The sequence below is a fragment of the Gobio gobio genome (assembly GCF_949357685.1).
Source record: "Gobio gobio genome assembly, chromosome: 16".
Classification (NCBI taxonomy): Eukaryota; Metazoa; Chordata; class Actinopteri; order Cypriniformes; family Gobionidae; genus Gobio; species Gobio gobio.
This window is the reverse complement of record NC_137109.1, coordinates 3,922,510-3,942,824: the sequence shown is the minus strand read 5'-3', so window position 1 is coordinate 3,942,824 and position 20,315 is coordinate 3,922,510. Positions and strand designations below refer to the sequence as shown.

The 20,315-nt window shown below is 42.5% G+C and overlaps 1 protein-coding gene across 1 annotated transcript in view; it reads left to right on the top strand.

Annotated features, from left to right (window-relative positions):
• Window positions 1–20,315, top strand: part of canx (calnexin) — a 37,268-nt gene that overhangs the window by 7,947 nt on the left and 9,006 nt on the right. Inside the window, exons 2-11 of the mRNA XM_079838389.1 lie at window positions 1,389–1,583; window positions 1,810–1,883; window positions 2,166–2,224; window positions 4,287–4,428; window positions 4,610–4,691; window positions 8,581–8,773; window positions 8,860–9,049; window positions 11,752–11,865; window positions 12,731–12,887; window positions 12,964–13,179. Of these exons, the coding sequence (XP_079694515.1) occupies window positions 1,392–1,583; window positions 1,810–1,883; window positions 2,166–2,224; window positions 4,287–4,428; window positions 4,610–4,691; window positions 8,581–8,773; window positions 8,860–9,049; window positions 11,752–11,865; window positions 12,731–12,887; window positions 12,964–13,179 (1,419 nt within the window). The 5' untranslated portion in view covers window positions 1,389–1,391. The remainder of the gene's footprint in view (window positions 1–1,388; window positions 1,584–1,809; window positions 1,884–2,165; window positions 2,225–4,286; window positions 4,429–4,609; window positions 4,692–8,580; window positions 8,774–8,859; window positions 9,050–11,751; window positions 11,866–12,730; window positions 12,888–12,963; window positions 13,180–20,315) is intronic.

Here is a 20,315-nt window from a genome sequence, read left to right as displayed (position 1 = left end):
ATTAAAGTAGAAAATAGTATTTATGTAAAGAGATATATTAAAATAAAAAGAGCTCAACTCTTAAGTCGAAGGAACCCATTTTTTCCCCTCACGTGCAAACTAGCGGATGAGTCATTATTTGGGTTAGTAAAAATAACGAAATTATAGTTTTAAGAGAATAGTAGCTATTTATGTAAAGATAGTATATTATCTACCTATTTACCCCCCCCCCCCAAAAAAAAACTAAAACGACGATATCATCGACCATCACGATGTTTTACTGTAAACATCGTCAACTGCCAATTTAGGGGACATCGCCCAACCCTAGTTTGCACAGGTGTTGTGTGTGTGTGCGCACAGGTTGTGTGTGAGAACTGTGCGTTTGCGCAGGTGTTCTGTGCACGTTTGTTCGTGTAGAAAGCCCGCTTTTATTAAGCAACTGTAGGAAGGCATTCTGAAATGATTACAGATGAGCGCATCAGCGCGCACACGGGGAAACAAATACACACGTTAACACGGGGCCCAATCAAATAGCCTATTGTGAAACCAAAATTAAATGAACAAAGGTCTACCAAAATGGCCCAGCTAACAGAACAAAACATCAACGTAACACAATTGCAGCTTATTGAAGTGAAAATCACTCTTACCATTTTTCTCAAACTGTATGGCTACTAAACTGCAACATGAGATTTATTTACATAATCCATCCATCAAAGTTTAGGCTAATCCAGGTTCTGCAGAAAAAGGATTGCATCAGCTGTGGATGGCTAAGGCTGTGCTCTGCTCTGGTCCTGCCGGCCACATGTAGACTAATATGCAATATGCACGTGTTGCGCGCTGGTTGCGCGTTGTCACAGCTACATAAACAAATTTCCGCGCACAGGAAGACGAATGTTAAGGTAAGGACAGTGGCCCTCCAGGACCGAGTTTGGAGACCCCTGCTCTAGTGTGTGCACAGGTTGTGTGTGAGAACTGTGCGTTTGCACAGGTGTTGTGTGTGTGTGTGTGTGTGTGTGCGCGCGCAGGTTGTGTGTGAGAACTGTGCGTTTGCACAGGTGTTGTGTGTGTGTGTGTGTGTGTGTGTGTGTGCAGGTTGTGTGTGTAATCTCATTGGGGTAAATCTGATTAAAGAGAAGGGGCTGATGCTGCAGTCATGGGGACCCTGGGATGGCATCACGTCCACTGCGCACACACACACACCTCAATCTGCAACTACAGGCCGCGTTTACATGAGCCAGAGCAGTGTGTGTGACGCTGAAGTGTGTGTGCAGGAGGAGTTCTGCTGCTCCCCTTCATCCGTCCTGATGATGATGATGATGATGATGTGATCAGTAGAGCTGGGACTGATTGACTAACTCTTGATGTGATTGTGTGTCTGATTCTTGACTCGTGTGTGTGTGTGTGTGTAGACAATGGAGCTGAAGATGCGGTTGTGTGTGGCGCTGCTCTCTCTGAGTGTGTGTCTGCTCCTCGGGGCTCATGTGAGGGCGCAGGAGGAGGCCGAGGACATGGAGATGGATGTGGAAGATGCCATCGATGACCTGCAGGAGGAAGAGGTGGAGGAAGAGGAGCCGACCGCGCCCACTCCACCACCCGTGCCCACGGTAAGAGCCTCACTCCAGCACTCAGACTTCCTTCTCAATCACCGTGATGGAAGATGTCTTTGAGCTGGCCTGTGATTGGTTGAGGTGTTTGATCTGCCAATCAGTGCTCGAGTCACTTAAAGGGCCAGTTCACATGAACACCTGATGTCTCTGCACAGCCCAGCTCTTCAGTGAACACTGTTGAATATGAATCTAGGCTAACTCTTCCCAAACGGCTTTACTCTAGGTGACGTATAAAGCGCCCGAGCCCATGGGAGAACACTACTTTGCGGAGTCATTTGATAAAGGAACACTTCAGGGGTAAGATGGACCATCATATTGATCATAACTATACAGTGAGAGATCCTCCAGTGTAGATCAGAGTCATTTATTCCTGGATTTATCAGCATTTTTTGTAATGTTACACGGATCACATGACCGTAAAACATTTATAATGCATCCGTACTAAATAAAAGTGTTAATTTCTTTGAGAATAAAAATCTGAACCGTTGAACAGGAATTGATATCATTTTAAAATATTAGTCATAAATGCGTGAAAAGAGCCTCAGGTTTTCCCTGAAGTGTTGATGTTGTGTTTCTTAGGTGGGTTTTATCTGAGGCCAAGAAGGAAGGCATTGATGAGGAAATCGCAAAGTATGATGGTGAGTCCAGTGTGTGTGTGTGTGTGTGTGTGTGTGTGTGTGTGTGTGTGTGTGTGTGTGTGTGTGTGTGTGAGAGAGAGATGATGGTCAGGTGATGCCGTGTGTGTGTGTGTGTGTGTGTGTGTGTGTGTGTGTGTGTGTGGTGTGTGTGTGTGGTGTGTGGTGTGTGGTGTGTGGTGTGTGGTGTGTGGTGTGTGGTGTGTGGTGTGTGTGAGAGATGATGGTCAGGTGATGCCGTGTGTGTGTGTGGTGTGTGTGTGTGTGTGTGTGTGTGTGATGATGGTGAGGTGATACCGTGTGGTTTTATGTGTGCATGAGTGTGATGATGGTGAGGTGTGTGTGTGTGTGTGAGATGATGGTGAGGTGATACCGTGTGGTTTTATGTGTGTGTGATGGTGAGGTGGTTGTGTGTGTGTGTGTGTGATGATGGTGAGGTGATACCGTGTGGTTTTATGTGTGTGTGATGGTGAGGTGGTTGTGTGTATGTGTGTGTGATGATGGTGAGGTGATACCGTGTGGTTTTATGTGTGTGTGATGGTGAGGTGGTTGTGTGTGTAAGTGTGATGATGGTGAGGTGTGTGTGTGTGTGTGATGATGGTGAGGTGATACCGTGTGGTTTTATGTGTGCATGAGTGTGATGATGGTGAGGTGTGTGTGTGATGATGGTGAGGTGATACCGTGTGGTTTTATGTGTGTGTGATGGTGAGGTGGTTGTGTGTGTAAGTGTGATGATGGTGAGGTGTGTGTGTGTGTGTGATGATGGTGAGGTGATACCGTGTGGTTTTATGTGTGCATGAGTGTGATGATGGTGAGGTGTGTGTGTGATGATGGTGAGGTGATACCGTGTGGTTTTATGTGTGTGTGATGGTGAGGTGGTTGTGTGTATGTGTGTGTGATGATGGTGAGGTGATACCGTGTGGTTTTATGTGTGTGTGATGGTGAGGTGGTTGTGTGTGTAAGTGTGATGATGGTGAGTTGATGGCGTGTGTCTGTGTGAGGTGGTTTGGTTTATTTGTGATATTGGTGTGTGTGTGGTGATGGTGGTGAGTTGATGGTGTGTGTGTGTGTGTGTGTGTGTGTGTGTGTGTGTGTGTGGTGATGGTGTGTGTGTGTGTGTGTGTGTGTGTGTGTGTGTGTGTGTGTGTGTGGTGATGGTGGTGAGTTGATGGTGTGTGTGTGTGTGTGTGTGTGTGTGTGTGTGTGTGTGTGTGTGGTGATGGTGGTGAGTTGATGGTGTGTGTGTGTGGTGATGGTGAGTTGATGGCGTGTGTTTGTGTGTGTGGTGATGGTGAGTTGATGGTGTGTGTGTGTGTGGTGATGGTGAGTTGATGGTGTGTGTGTGTGTGTGTGTGTGTGTGTGTGTGTGTGTGTGATGATGGTGAGGTGATACCGTGTGGTTTTATGTGTGCATGAGTGTGATGATGGTGAGGTGTGTGTGTGTGTGTGTGTGATGATGGTGAGTTGATACCGTGTGGTTTTATGTGTGTGTGATGGTGAGGTGGTTGTGTGTGTAAGTGTGATGATGGTGAGTTGATGGCGTGTGTCTGTGTGAGGTGGTTTGGTTTATTTGTGATATTGGTGTGTGTGTGGTGATGGTGGTGAGTTGATGGTGTGTGTGTGGTGATGGTGAGTTGATGGTGTGTGTGTGTGTGTGTGTGTGTGTGTGTGTGTGTGTGGTGATGGTGAGTTGATGGTGTGTGTGTGTGTGTGTGTGTGTGTGTGTGTGTGTGGTGATGGTGGTGAGTTGATGGTGTGTGTGTGGTGATGGTGAGTTGATGGCGTGTGTTTGTGTGTGTGGTGATGGTGAGTTGATGGTGTGTGTGTGTGTGTGTGTGGTGATGGTGAGTTGATGGTGTGTGTGTGTGTGTGTGTGGTGATGGTGAGTTGATGGTGTGTGTGTGTGTGTGTGTGTGTGTGTGATGATGGTGAGGTGATACCGTGTGGTTTTATGTGTGCATGAGTGTGATGATGGTGAGGTGTGTGTGTGTGTGTGTGTGTGATGATGGTGAGGTGATACCGTGTGGTTTTATGTGTGTGTGATGGTGTGTGTGTGTGTGTGCAGGTAAATGGGAGGTTGAGGAGATGACGAACACTAAACTCCCTGGAGATAAAGGGCTGGTGTTGAAATCCAGAGCCAAGCATCACGCCATCTCCGGCCTCCTGCTGCGACCTTTCACCTTCGACACCAAACCACTCATCATCCAGTGAGTATTCATGAATGAGCTGTCCAGGTGGAAGAGCAATACACTGGCAGATCACCAGACCAAAGCTTGTGTGTGTGTGTGTGTGTGTGTGTGTCCAGTATTAAAGGACACTGACACTCAGGACTGATGATGATGATGATGATGATGATGATGATGATGAAGATCTGTCATGTGTCCGCAGGTATGAGGTGAACTTCCAGACCGGCATTGACTGCGGCGGCGCGTATGTTAAGCTGCTGTCTCAGACCCCTGACCTTGACCTGGTGAGATGACCTCTGTGTTAGTGTGCTGATAATAAACCACAGGCAGCCCAGACTCCCACTGTAGCTCACTAAAGGCCATCTGAGCTCTGCAGTGGGAGAACAAAAGCCACATCTACATTTAGGGACAGAATCAAAGAGTTGGCATAAATGTGTGTTATCGCCATTCCTGTTTTATGATCTACTGCTGATGAATTGATTCATTCAGGAATGAAGCATTTGACTCTCTTAATGAGTGAGTCATTTATTCATTCACTCAAACGGCTGATTCATTCAGGAACGGAACATTTGACTCTCTTAATAAGTGAGTCATTTATTCATTCACTCAAACGGCTGATTCATTCAGGAACGGAACATTTGACTCTCATAATGAGTGAGTCGTTGAATCATTTACTCAACCGATTCACTAAAACGGCTGATTCATTCAGGAACAAAACATTTGACTCTCTTAATGAGTGAGTCGTTGAGTCATTCACTCAACCGAATCATTTAAACGGCTGATTCATCCAGGAACAAAGCATTTGACTCTCTTAATGAGTGAGTCATTTATTCATTCACTCAAACAGCTGATTCAATCAGGAACTAAACATTTGACTCTCTTAATGAGTGAGTCGTTGAATCATTCACTCAAACGGCTTATTCATTCAGGAACGGAACATTTGACTCTCATAATGAGTGAGTCGTTGAATCATTTACTCAACCGATTCACTACAACGGCTGATTCATTCAGGAACAAAACATTTGACTCTCTTAATGAGTGAGCCATTGAATCATTCACTCAAACGGCTGATTCATTCAGGAACGGAACATTTGACTCTCATAATGAGTGAGTCGTTGAATCATTTACTCAACTGATTCACTAAAACGGCTGATTCATTCAGGAACAAAACATTTGACTCTCTTAATGAGTGAGTCGTTGAGTCATTCACTCAAACAGCTGATTCAATCAGGAACTAAACATTTGACTCTCTTAATGAGTGAGTCATTTATTCATTCACTCAAACAGCTGATTCAATCAGGAACTAAACATTTGACTCTCTTAATGAGTGAGTCATTGAATCATTCACTCAAACGGCTGATTCATTCAGGAACGGAACATTTGACTCTCATAATGAGTGAGTCGTTGAATCATTTACTCAACTGATTCACTAAAACGGCTGATTCATTCAGGAACAAAACATTTGACTCTCTTAATGAGTGAGTCGTTGAGTCATTCACTCAACCGAATCATTTAAACGGCTGATTCATCCAGGAACAAAGCATTTGACTCTCTTAATGAGTGAGTCATTTATTCATTCACTCAAACAGCTGATTCAATCAGGAACTAAACATTTGACTCTCTTAATGAGTGAGTCATTGAATCATTCACTCAAACGGCTGATTCATTCAGGAACTAAACATTTGACTCTCTTAATGAGTGAGTCGTTGAATCATTTACTCAACCGATTCACTAAAACGGCTGATTCATTCAGGAACAAAACATCTGACTCTCTTAAAGGTCCCATTCCGCATGATCCCATTGTTCAAACTTTAGTTAGTGTGTAATGTTGCTGTTAGAGCATAAATAATACCTGTAAAATTATAAAGCTCAAAGTTCAATGCCAAGCGAGATATTTTATTTAACAGAAGTTCCCTTTCAAAGCCTACAGCGAACGGCTGGCTTGGACTACATCCTGGTACTTCCTTCTTTAATTACGTCAGTAGAGCAGTAGAACAGACTAACCTCCGCCCACAAAGAAACGCGAAAAAGGGGGCGCGGTCTTGTTGCTGTCCCACGTGGGGAAGCGGACGTGTCGCGTGGAGAAAAGGAACTGTTGCGTTGAGTGTGTTTATCGCCATGTCATCGAGACGCTGTTATTTTCATTCAGGAGTCAAATCACCTTTGTTTGGCTTTCCCAGGGACGCTGTAGAGATTATTGAACGCATACATCTCCCCGTTAAGAGGCGTGACCTTTCCAACATGCGCTAAGCTGCTGTCGAATCACAACACAGGAACTGCTGGCACGTGCGCTAAGCTGCGGTCGAATTACAACACAGTAAGCGCTTGCACAATCAGAACTCGTTACGTATTTCTGAAGGAGGGACTTCATAGAAAGAGGAAATCACCAGCCGTTTTTAGGACAGTGAAAACAGCGGTACACAGATAAGTACATTGTGTGAAAAATACTGTGTTTTTTTACACGCGAAACATGAACACATGTTATATTGCACACTGTAAACACAATCAAAGCTTCAAAAAAACACGAAGAACGGGACCTTTAATGAGTGAGTCATTGAATTATTCACTCAAACGGCTGATTCATTCAGGAACAAAACATTTGACTCTCTTAATGAGTGAGTCATTGAATCATTCACTCAAACGGCTGATTCATTCAGGAACGAAACATTTGACTTTCTCAATGAGTGAGTCATTGAATCATTCACTCAAACGGCTGATTCATTCATGAACGAAACATTTGACTCTCTCAATGAGTGAGTCGTTGAATCATTTACTCAACTGATTCACTCAAACGGCTGTTTCATTCAGGAACAAAACATCTGACTCTCTTAAAGGGTTAGTTCACCCAAAAATGAAAATTCTGTCATTAATTACTCACCCTCATGTCGTTCGACACCCGTAAGACCTCCGTTCATATTCGGAACACAAATGAAGATATTTTTGTTGAAAGCTGATGCTGAGAAAGGCTTCAGATAGGCCTCCATTGGCATTCAGTACATTTACACTCCCAAGACGGATAAAAGGCACTCAAAACATCGTTACAAAGTCCATCTCACCACAGTGGCTCTACAATAATCTTACGATGCGACGACAATAGTTTTTGTGCGCAAAAAAAATCAAAATAACACCTTTATCCAGCTTGTTCGTGTCTTCCGTGTGTGTCTCCACGACGCATGCGTGAGAATATGAGCAGATCCGGCGTTCGGACACATGACCCAGAAGTGATTTGTTTACAATCAGAGGAAGACGCACGTATCTCAGCTGTTGGATTCTACATTGATCGTGCTTTAGGTCTCGGCGTAGTGCTCAAAATGGGGCTAAAGTGGCATTTCATGGAATCCCGAGCCCCGGCGCTACGTCATATTCTCGCGCATGCGTCGTGGAGACACACGCGGAAGACAAGAACAAGCTGGATAAAGGCGTTATTTTGATTTTTTTTTGCGCACAAAAACTATTGTCGCCGCATCGTAAGATTATTGTAGAGTCACTGTGGTGAGATGGACTTTGTAATGACATTTTAAGTGCCTTTTATCCGTCTTGGGAGTATAAATGTACTGAATGCCAATGGAGGCCTAACTGAAGCCTTTCTCAGCATCAGCTTTACACTAAAATATCTTCATTTGTGTCTGAAGATGAACGGAGGTCTGACGGGTCTCGAACGACATAAGGGTGAGTAATTAATGACAGAATTTTCATTTTTGGGTGAACTAACCCTTTAATGAGTGTGTCATTGAATTATTCACTCAAACGGCTGATTCATTCAGGAACAAAACATTTGACTCTCTTAATGAGTGAGTCATTGAATCATTCACTCAAACGGCTGATTCATTCAGGAACTAAACATTTGACTCTCATAATGAGTGAGTCGTTGAATCATTTACTGAACCGATTCACTAAAACTGCTGATTAATTGAGGAACGAAACATTTGACATTCTTAATGAGTGAGTCATTGAATCATTCACTAAAATGGATGATTCATCCAGGAACAAAGCATTTGACTCTCTCAATGAGTGAGTCGTTGATTCTTTCACTGAAACGATTCATTAATTTCTGCCTATCACTGTTTCACCATTCTGATCGTGAAGCGGTGACTGCTGTGTTTAGTTGTGGACACTTGTGGTCGATCTGATGCAGGGATGTGTGTCCTCACTGTTCGCTGTGTGTCCTCGCAGGCGGAGTTCGTGGATAAGACGCCGTACACCATCATGTTTGGGCCTGATAAGTGTGGTGAGGATTACAAACTGCACTTCATCTTCAGACACAAGAACCCCAAAACCGGCGAGTTTGAGGAGAAGCATGCCAAGAAGCCTGAAGCTGACCTCCGCACGTACTACACCGACAAGAAGACCCACCTCTACACACTGGGTAACACACACACACACACACACACACTCCACCGCCAGGCTGTGAGATGGAGCCCGTGTCATGCGTGTCCTTGTGTTCTCCTGCAGTGCTGAACCCTGATAACAGCTTCGAGATGCTGGTGGACCAGACTCTGGTGAACAGTGGGAATCTGCTGAATGATGTCACTCCCCCAGTAAACCCCCCGGCGGAGATCGAGGACCCCGACGACCACAAGCCAGAGGACTGGGACGAGAGACCCAAGATCCAGGACCCCGACGCAGTCAAGCCGGAGGACTGGTGAGTGTGTGTGTGTGTGTGTGTGTGTGTGTGTGTGCAGTGTTTCCCCTGCGACGTATTCACAGCACCGCTGCAAAATCTTCACATGATCAGTAATATCACAATCAGGGCTCTGAACCGGTTCAAGGAACGAAAACGAAAACCGGAAACGAACGAAATTAAGAGGATTTGAATCGTTCTGAACAGAATCGTTAATTTGAAATGACCATTAACCGGTTAATAACGTTATTTTATCGTTCTCTACAATATTTTTATTTGGCAGTGCCCAATCATGAATAGAGTAGCTCCAGCATGTGATGTGACGGATCCAGCGTGAGTGAAATGTCATCTGTGAATCTACCGGTTACGCAAGTCAGTATAAGCGCGCATTTACACGCCTCAAGTACATTTCTTTCCCCGCTGAGGTCATCAATGAAAGCGCAGGTATTGGAGGACATTCTTTTCGTATGTTTAAGTAAGCATTTCGGACTTTAAGCTCAAATAGACTGATTTAGGCTAGTTTATGGATTCTGTTTAAGCCTATCCAAGTAGACTATAGCATCTAGTTTTTAAGCCCTGATCACGATATTCACTTACACACTGTAAAAGCACAACAGCAAACGTCATCTTGAAATAGTTTTCTGAAAGTCTTGACTAAGTGCATGAAATCCTCCCTAATGCTGCGTTCACATCAGACGAGAATGAAGCGCGAAAAGTCAAAGACACAAATAGACATTCTGCGGCGCGAGTTGAGCGTTTGACGCTTGATTCGCGCAAGTTGAAAAATCTGCCGGATATTCGTTAACCAATCAGGAGCTTGCTCTAGTAGTGACAACAATGAGGAGAAAATCTGTATATTAATATCTGGTTCAGACACTGTGATAACATTAAATGACATGAAACACAACACAGTCTCTTTTTGTTAAATGCAAGTTTATGTTTGATCAATAATACAAAAGTATAAGTAAAAGGTATAATAAACTATACATGAAATAAAGCAAACAATTCAGTCAAACATTCAGAGTCAGTGCTAGTCGGCTACAACGGTAACGTAAAGCTAAATAGCCTAAAAATAAAAAAGTAATGAAACTTCACTTTGCCCTCAGACTAAACGATTCGCCAGGGAACAAATTATAGATCCATGAGACCAAAGATCGGCCGTTACATCATCACAAGACGAATTATATCTGGAGCCGCCACAGAGACATCAGAGCAGCGGCAGAAGAACTGGCTGAGGAAAAGCTGCTCTCACCGGGTTAATGAGCACCGCTGATCCACTGGAGCACACACACACACACACACCAGATCACACACACACACACCAGATCACACACACACACCAGATCACACGTTCAACTCCACACACACCAGATCACATGATCTGAGAGGAGCTCTCTTTATAAACCACAGATTTGAGCTTTAAACAACTACATTATCGCCTGAAAAAGTCTTAAAACTACGTTTGGTCACACATTAACAGCCCATGAGGAGAATCACGTCTGTTGTGAAGTGAATGTCAAGCAAATGAAGCGAGTAAACTCAATGTTCAAGCGTCCAACTCTAGCGATTTATTCGCGTCCGGTGTGAGCGCACCATTAGCCTCTCATTATTCAGGACATGTAGGCCATAAGGATTATAAAAAGAAGATATGAGGTCAAACTATTATAAACTATACCTGCGTTCACAGCATGTGTTGTCATTTCTCCCCAAACAGGCATTTAGCATCAGATTCAGCACAATCTGAGATTGTTGTCAAATGCTCTCTCCACTTTGGCTAAATTGCAGGACTTGTTTGATTAAAAATAAAGGCACAAATCTGCGCAATAGACGCCGTTTCCAAGTTCAAGCCGGGTGTGTGTGTGTGTGCACGCTGCGAAATGGACCGACTTGCACATTATGCTTTGTGTGTGCGACTAAACCATCAAATGCACAACTAATAGCCTAGATCTCAAAATGACCGGTTTGGAGAGTATTCACTTAAACACAATTTATCTTAAATGGGCGTAAATCGTTGGGAGAAATCAATGGGAGAATGATATTATTAGATCTGCGTTCGGTCTTAAAGGGGCAGCATCTAATAAACCTGCTGACGATTGAACCATTCATGTGAATCAAACAACACAAGGCAAAGAGAAAATTACTTGCAGCTCTTGTATGATTTTTTATTTTATTATTCTTTGATTTATAAAAAGGTAAAAAGAACATCATGTAATAATATTTCACAATATTAGGCTACTGTTTTTTTTCTGTATTTTTGATTAAATAAATGCAGGCTTGATAAGCATAAGAGACTTTTTGCAAAAACAAAATAATATCCAAACTTTATACACACACACAATATATATGTATATATAAAATTATTTTTTACATATTGCCCCTTTCTTACATTTGATTCCCGGCCCCTGAGGAACTTTCTGCACGTCCCTGGAGGTTGGTGAAGTAAAAATAGGTTCTGTAAGCTAGTCACCTTTTTAAACTAATGAGTTTCATTTGGATTTTAATGTCCATTTCTATCCACAAAACTTGCCAGAAGTCTTGGTTTAAGGGGTTATTTAAAAAAACAAAAAACTAAATGTATTTCTTCCGGAGGTGCATGCCCCCGGACCCCCCCACCCGCGGCTTGATAACAGCCTCCATAACCGCACAGCTGCTAGTGTGTTTTACTGTGTATCTGGTTGTGCTCTCCTTCATTGTGTGTGTGTGTGTGTGTGTGTGTGACCCAGGGATGAAGACGCTCCTGCTAAGATCCCTGATGAAGAGGCGGTGAAGGCTGACGGCTGGTTGGATGATGAGCCGGAGTACATCAGTGACCCCGACGCCCTCAAGCCCGAGGACTGGTAATGCATTCACTGCATCACTACAGAAAACACTGATCCATGCCAATAAATAATGTGCATTATATTAAACTAGGGCTGTCAAAAGATTAATCGCATCCAAAATAAAAGTTTGTGTTTACATAATATGTGTGTACTCTGTTAATTATTATTTATAAATACACACACAAGCATGTATATATTTAAGAAAAAAATATTATTTTTTATATATAAAACATTTATATATATTATAGATTATATAAATGTGTATATACATGCAAATATTTCTTAAATATATACATGAATGTGTGCGTATTTGTATATAAATAATAATTAACAGAGTACACACACATATATATTATGTAAACACAAACTTTTATTTTGGATGCGATTAATCTTTTGACAGCCCTATATTAAATACATTTATATTTATATATTAAGTCTTATCAAAATATCTCATGAGGTATTAATAAAAAAATATATATATATATTATTATTAAAAAGCCCACTTTTGCAATGTATAAAGTTACCGATGTTAAGAGCGTTGTGTGTGTGTGTGTGATATATATATATATAAAATAAATGTAGCACATCCTCTTTTACCAGTACACTCACGTAAACCAATGCTAAGCGAATTATTATACAATATTTGTAATATTTAGTGATCGTGTGTAACTATATAACCGTACGTCTGTGATCTGATGAATGCTGAGGTTATGGACATTAACATGATTCTCTGAAGCGATGGAAGCGCAGTATCAGTGCAGGTGTATTATCATCTCGTGAGCGCCTGAGCGTATGAATTATTATTATTAGATGATCCTCCTGGGGGGAGATCCAGATTGAGTGGTTATGATTAGAGTCTGAGCTGGTGTCTCTCCTGTCTCAGGGATGAGGATATGGACGGCGAGTGGGAAGCTCCTCAGATCCCCAATCCCGTGTGTGAGACGGCGCCCGGCTGCGGCCCATGGGAGAGGCCTGTGATCGACAACCCCAACTACAAGGGCAAGTGGAAGCCGCCCATGATTGACAACCCCAACTATCAGGTGAATATAGCATCGGCCATTGTGTCTGTGGAGCTGTCCAGCTGAAGGCTGACTCTGACTGTCTGTTGCTCTGCAGGGCGTGTGGAAGCCCAGGAAGATCCCCAACCCAGACTTCTTCGAGGACCTGCACCCGTTCCGCATGACGCCCTTCAGCGCCGTGGGTCTGGAGCTCTGGTCCATGTCCTCCGACATCTTCTTCGACAACTTCTTCATCACCTCGGACCGCAGTGTGGCCGAGCGGTGGGCGGCTGACGGCTGGGGGCTGAAGAAAGCAGCCGAGGGAGCCGCAGAGGTATGAGACGTCTCTCATAGAGACAGAGCTCAGAGCTCAGCCACGCCCACACCGGGGGGGAAACAATCCAACGCTCTCCATTGACTTTGCATTGCGTGAGGCTGCATCCTTGTCATTTCGGACTTATAACAAAAAACAGAACAATGTCTAAAAGCGGATATGTGACAAAGTGTACAGCAAACGAGCTAAACAACACAGAAATACGTTTTTATAAGCTGTCAACCCAAAAAAACGAGCGTTTAGGAAGATAAAAGTGGATACAGGCAATACGAAGTGAAGCTTCAGCTGAAGAATGGGTCAATTTTGGGATCCTGACACTCAGTGTGCCTATGTGTGCAGTAAACATTTTGTCACTGTTAAGTCAAATATCCAAATGTCCGTTTTATATTATTTATTGTCGTATTATATTTACTGTCGCTGATTAATTTCTCCTCTAGTGTGTGTAGTTCTCAGTGTAATATAATGTGTCGTGCTCTGTCTAGGGCTGTCAAAATTGCTCAAATGACGTTCGAATATTCCCTCTAAATAAAGCACGAATATTCGAACTATTCGAACATCTGGTTGCGCATTTTATCAATGACGCGCATTACGTCAATAACAGGACAAATGAATACAAAGACACATAACTACTTATATAGGTAGTCTAGTTAAGTTTAAACATATTTGACAACGTATTACCTACACAAAAACAAGTAAATCAACTAATGGCTAAGACCGCAGACCTCATCTCTCTCTCGCCCTCACGCTCTCTGCGCATAATGGTTTAAATGAACACACACATTTTGAGGCTGATCAAGAGTTTTGTGCAAGCAATTTAAGGTCGCGACTCTTGTCCCAAATATAGCAGGCATCATTCAGTGATTGAAACAAATATTAATATAAGTTTTACCGCATATTGAACGCTCCGAGCGAGCTGTGCTGTGGTAAACATGGAACTTTTCCTTGACATGAAACGGTAAATAATCAAACCAGTGGAAGCAGTGCATTTATCCTTCATTCATGCAATATCTCTTCAGTCAGTTCCTCGATTCCATTGCTTGACAGAACTCCAGCCTGCCCCATCCACGACACTGATCGCTCTCATATCCTTACAAATCAACTAAATTAATTTCTCCGTAATGGCCTCGCGTGTTGCAGACAGAGAGCTTGTGGCGGGCGATGCAACGTAAGGCTGGTCCAGTTTGCACATACATATAGTTGCTTATATTTACAAAACGAGCCTACAAAAGCATAAAAAAGCCCGTTTAATAAAGAAAAGTTCACGAAACTAAGTGAAAACTCACTAAAGTGTTTAGTGAAATTAGGAAACATTTAGATATCATAAATTGAGTTGTATAAGTTCTTCTGTATAAGTTCAAAATTCTTTTGTAGTGTGGTTTTCTGTGAAGTGTACTAAAATAAATATCGTCACCTGTGTGCACTTTTCCTGATAGTTTATAGAACAATTACTCCGAGTCGCCCTCTGTCGTTTCAAAGAAAAGCACAACGGCGAGCGCGTCAAATATAAACACCTCGTCCGTTTGTGGAGGAGCGCGCGCAGTCAGCGGCAGTGTTGGGGGTAACGAGTTACAAAATAACGGATTACAGTAACGATATTACTTTTTTGGGTAACGAAGTAAAGTAACGCATTACACAACAAATATTGGTAACTACACTACTTTACTAGACTATAAGAACGCGCTTTCCTGCGTTACTCAAGCCGCGTTTGCCTGTGTGTAAAGATCTGATATGTTTAAGTGCTGCGTGCACCGTTGCCATAGAGCAGTGTTTCCCAACCGCGGTGCGTCTGACAAGAGCAGGGGTGCCGTGTAAAAGTCCTTCAAATTCTCTCTTTGTAAACTTTGTTCAATGCATATAGTGCTGCAGTATGTTCGAATACTAGTCATTTTCGCCGTCATCACAAATGAGAAGTTGCGCGCGCTGTGAGAATATTTTGTCTATGTGCACTCATCCGAAAGCGCGCACACGTCTCACAGTGCGCAAATATTGAGTTCTCTTTCAAGTTTTGCTCTTGAACGGACAAACTCACACAAAAACTATGTCAACATGCCCATCTTGATGAGTATCCTAGCAGACATAGTCTGTATATGCCTTAAAACGACGCATATCCGAGCATTAGGGGCAGTTTTATTAGGTCTTAAAGTAGCCTTTACTGCTGTCTGTTTAATGTCAAACAACAAAAGACAAGGGCATCACTCACTGCTCTTGATTGAATAGATTTTGTAAATTTAATAGGATTAATGTTTAATTTATACATTCAAAGATGCAATGTTATTTTACATTTGATTTCTGTACCTGAAAACTAATGTTAGACGTACCTGAAAAACCTGAAAAGCATTGTTTATTTTATTAGTGTCTATGCTCAATAGTATTTATTTGTGCTGCTGCTTGTATTTACATTATTTGTTCTTATTATTTTCTTTATCTTTATTTGACAGTAGTCCTTTTTGTTTGTTTGGGGAAACACTGCCATAGAGCCATGATGTTTGTCCTTATATCTACACGGTAAATTAAGAAATGGGAAAGTAAAGTAATAAGTAGTGTAGTTACTTTTCAAATACAGTAACTAGTAAAGTAATCTCATTACAATTTACAGATGTAACTAGTAACTAATTACTTTTTTTGAGTAACTACCCCAACACTGGTCAGCGGAGGCTTGCGCTGCGGAGCCAGGCCAAAGTACACAAGGCTTCAGGTTTTTTCCCCCCACATTTTTTTATTTATTCGAATATTAATTTTCACCTTCGAAATTCGTTTTTTAAAAACTATTCGAATATATATTCGAATTTAGAATATTCGTTGACAGCCCTAGCTCTGTCTCAATGGCCTGAATCCACTTTTTTGTACTTAAACGCTCGTTTTCTGGGTCAACAGCTTATTAAAAAATTTGTGTTTTTACTTCTGGGTTTTGTTTAGCTTGTTTGCTGTACACCTTGTTACATATCAGCTTTTAGACATTGTTCAGTTTTTTGTTATAAGTCCAAACTGACAAAAAGGCCGCTTCACGCAATGCAAAGTCAATGGAGACGGTTTGATTGTTTTCCCCCCCGGTGGGCGTGGTCTTCAGATTATGGCGCGTGTCGCTCTGTCTCTGTGTCCAGTGTAATCTCACAGGAAGTAGATAGTCGTTCGGGTGCTTTATGAATACGGTGTACTCACCATAGATCACACACACACACACACACACACACACCCTGTGAGAGCCATGAGTTAAAGGGATAGTTCACCCAAAAATGAAAATGTGATGTTTATCTGCTTACCCCCAGGCCATCCAAGGTGTAGGTGTCTTTGTTTCTTCAGTCGAACACAAATGGAGATTTTTAACTCAACTGTTGCTGTGTGTCGCTCATATAATGCTTGTCAATGGGGTCTAATTCTATTAGAGTAAAAAAAACATGGACAGACAACTTCAAATTAAACCCACGGCTCGTGACGACACATTGATGTCTTAAGACACGAAACCATCAGTTTGTTCGATAAACCGAACAGTATTTATATCATTTTTTACCTCAAATACAACACCATCACACACAGGAAGTGATGTCTCTACACTAGATCGTGTACACTGACCTTCTTTCCCGGAAGTGCTGTGCTTTCGGGGCTGTTGGACATGGTGTTATATTTGAGGTAAAAAATTATATAAATACTGTTCGGTTTATCGCACAAACTGATGGTTTCGTGTCGTAAGACATCAATGTGTCGTCACGAGCCGTGGGTTTAATTTGAAGTTGTCTGTGCATGTTTTTTTGACTCTAATAGAATTAGACCCCATTGACAAGCATTATATGAGTGACACACAGCAACAGTTGAGTTAAAAATCTCCATTTGTGTTCGACTGAAGAAACAAAGACATCTGGGATGCCTCAGGGGTAAGCAGAAAAACATCACATTTTCATTTTTGGGTGAACTATCCCTTTAATGCACAGCTGTTCATTCATACTCTGCATCGGGAATATATATGAGCATATTTTGTATAAGCCAATTGATTGGTTACTCTCACTGCTAATGAATCTGTTTAAGAGAAAACAGAAACTATATAAAGCAGAACAAACACTCATTTTTAATCCGATCCGTTAAAGCGCCGATCAGAGGAAATTGTGCTTTTGTGTGAATAATTAAGAGAGGCGTCTTCTCATTGGATAGGACACGCAGTCTCGTGAATAATTAAGAGAGACGTCTTCTCATTGTATAGGACACGCAGTCGTGTGAATAATTAAGGGAGGCGTCTTCTCATTGGATAGGACACGCAGTCGTGTGAATAATTAAGGGAGGCGTCTTCTCATTGGATAGGACACGCAGTCTTGTGAATAACTAAGAGAGGTGTCTTCTCATTGGATAGGACACGCAGTCTTGTGAATAACTAAGAGAGGTGTCTTCTCATTGGATAGGACACGCAGTCTTGTGAATAACTAAGAGAGGTGTCTTCTCATTGGATAGGACACGCAGTCTTGTGAATAACTAAGAGAGGTGTCTTCTCATTGGATAGGACACGCAGTCTTGTGAATAACTAAGAGAGGTGTCTTCTCATTGGATAGGACACGCAGTCTTGTGAATAATTAAGGGAGGCGTCTTCTCATTGGATAGGACACGCAGTCTTGTGAATAACTAAGAGAGGTGTCTTCTCATTGGATAGGACACGCAGTCTTGTGAATAATTAAGGGAGGCGTCTTCTCATTGGATAGGACACGCAGTCTTGTGAATAATTAAGGGAGGCGTCTTCTCATTGGATAGGACACGCAGTCTTGTGAATAACTAAGAGAGGTGTCTTCTCATTGGATAGGACACGCAGTCTTGTGAATAACTAAGAGAGGTGTCTTCTCATTGGATAGGACACGCAGTCTTGTGAATAACTAAGAGAGGTGTCTTCTCATTGGATAGGACACGCAGTCTTGTGAATAATTAAGGGAGGCGTCTTCTCATTGGATAGGACACGCAGTCTTGTGAATAATTAAGAGAGGTGTCTTCTCATTGGATAGGACACGCAGTCTTGTGAATAACTAAGAGAGGTGTCTTCTCATTGGATAGGACACGCAGTCTTGTGAATAATTAAGGGAGGCGTCTTCTCATTGGATAGGACACGCAGTCTTGTGAATAATTAAGAGAGGTGTCTTCTCATTGGATAAGGACACGCAGTCTTGTGAATAATTAAGAGAGGCGTCTTCTCATTGGATAGGACACGCAGTCTCGTGAATAATTAAGAGAGGTGTCTTCTCATTGGATAGGACACGCAGTCTCGTGAATAATTAAGAGAGGCGTCTTCTCATTGGATAGGACACGCAGTCTCGTGAATAATTAAGAGAGGTGTCTTCTCATTGGATAGGACACGCAGTCTTGTGAATAATTAAGAGAGGCGTCTTCTCATTGGATAGGACACGCAGTCTCGTGAATAATTAAGAGAGGCGTCTTCTCATTGGATAGGACACGCAGTCTCGTGAATAATTAAGAGAGGTGTCTTCTCATTGGATAAGGACACGCAGTCTCGTGAATAATTAAGAGAGACGTCTTCTCATTGGATAGGACACGCAGTCTCGTGAATAATTAAGAGAGGCGGCTTCTCATTGGATAGGACACGCAGTCTCGTGAATAATTAAGAGAGGCGTCTTCTCATTGGATAAGGACACGCAGTCTCGTGAATAATTAAGAGAGGCGTCTTCTCATTGGATAGGACACGCAGTCTCGTGAATAATTAAGAGAGGCATCTTCTCATTGGATAGGACACGCAGTCTCGTGAATAATTAAAAGAGGCGGCTTCTCATTGGATAGGACACGCAGTCTCGTGAATAATTAAGAGAGACGTCTTCTCATTGGATAAGGACACGCAGTCTCGTGAATAATTAAGAGAGGCGTCTTCTCATTGGATAAGGACACGCAGTCTCGTGAATAATTAAGAGAGGCGGCTTCTCATTGGATAAGGACACGCAGTCTCGTGAATAATTAAGAGAGGCAGCTTCTCATTGGATAGGACACGCAGTCTCGTGAATAATTAAGAGAGGCGTCTTCTCATTGGATAAGGACACGCAGTCTCGTGAATTATTAAGAGAGGCGTCTTCTCATTGGATAAGGACACGCAGTCTCGTGAATAATTAAGAGAGGCAGCTTCTCATTGGATAGGACACGCAGTCGTGTGAATAATTAAGAGACGTCTTCTCATTGGATAGGACACGCAGTCTTGTGAATAATTAAGAGAGCCGGCTTCTCATTGGATAGGACACGCAGTCTTGTGAATAATTAAGAGAGGCGTCTTCTCATTGGATAAGGACACGCAGTCTCGTGAATAATAAAGAGAGGCGTCTTCTCATTGGATAAGGACACGCAGTCTCGTGAATAATTAAGAGACGTCTTCTCATTGGATAGGACACGCAGTCTTGTGAATAATTAAGAGAGGCGTCTTCTCATTGGATAGGACACGCAGTCTCGTGAATAATTAAGAGAGGCGTCTTCTCATTGGATAGGACACGCAGTCTCGTGAATAATTAAGAGAGGCGTCTTCTCATTGGATAGGACACGCAGTCTCGTGAATAATTAAGAGAGACGTCTTCTCATTGGATAGGACACGCAGTCTCGTGAATAATTAAGAGAGACGTCTTCTCATTGGATAGGACACGCAGTCTCGTGAATAATTAAGAGGCGGCTTCTCATTGGATAGGACACGCAGTCTCGTGAATAATTAAGAGAGGCGTCTTCTCATTGGATAAGGACACGCAGTCTCGTGAATAATTAAGAGAGGCGTCTTCTCATTGGATAGGACACGCAGTCTCGTGAATAATTAAGAGAGGCGGCTTCTCATTGGATAGGACACGCAGTCTCGTGAATAATTAAGAGAGGCGTCTTCTCATTGGATAAGGACACGCAGTCTCGTGAATAATTAAGAGAGGCGTCTTCTCATTGGATAAGGACACGCAGTCTCGTGAATAATTAAGAGAGACGTCTTCTCATTGGATAGGACACGCAGTCTCGTGAATAATTAAGAGAGGCGGCTTCTCATTGGATAGGACACGCAGTCTCGTGAATAATTAAGAGAGGCGGCTTCTCATTGGATAGGACACGCAGTCTCGTGAATAATTAAGAGAGGCGTCTTCTCATTGGATAAGGACACGCAGTCTCGTGAATAATTAAGAGAGGCGTCTTCTCATTGG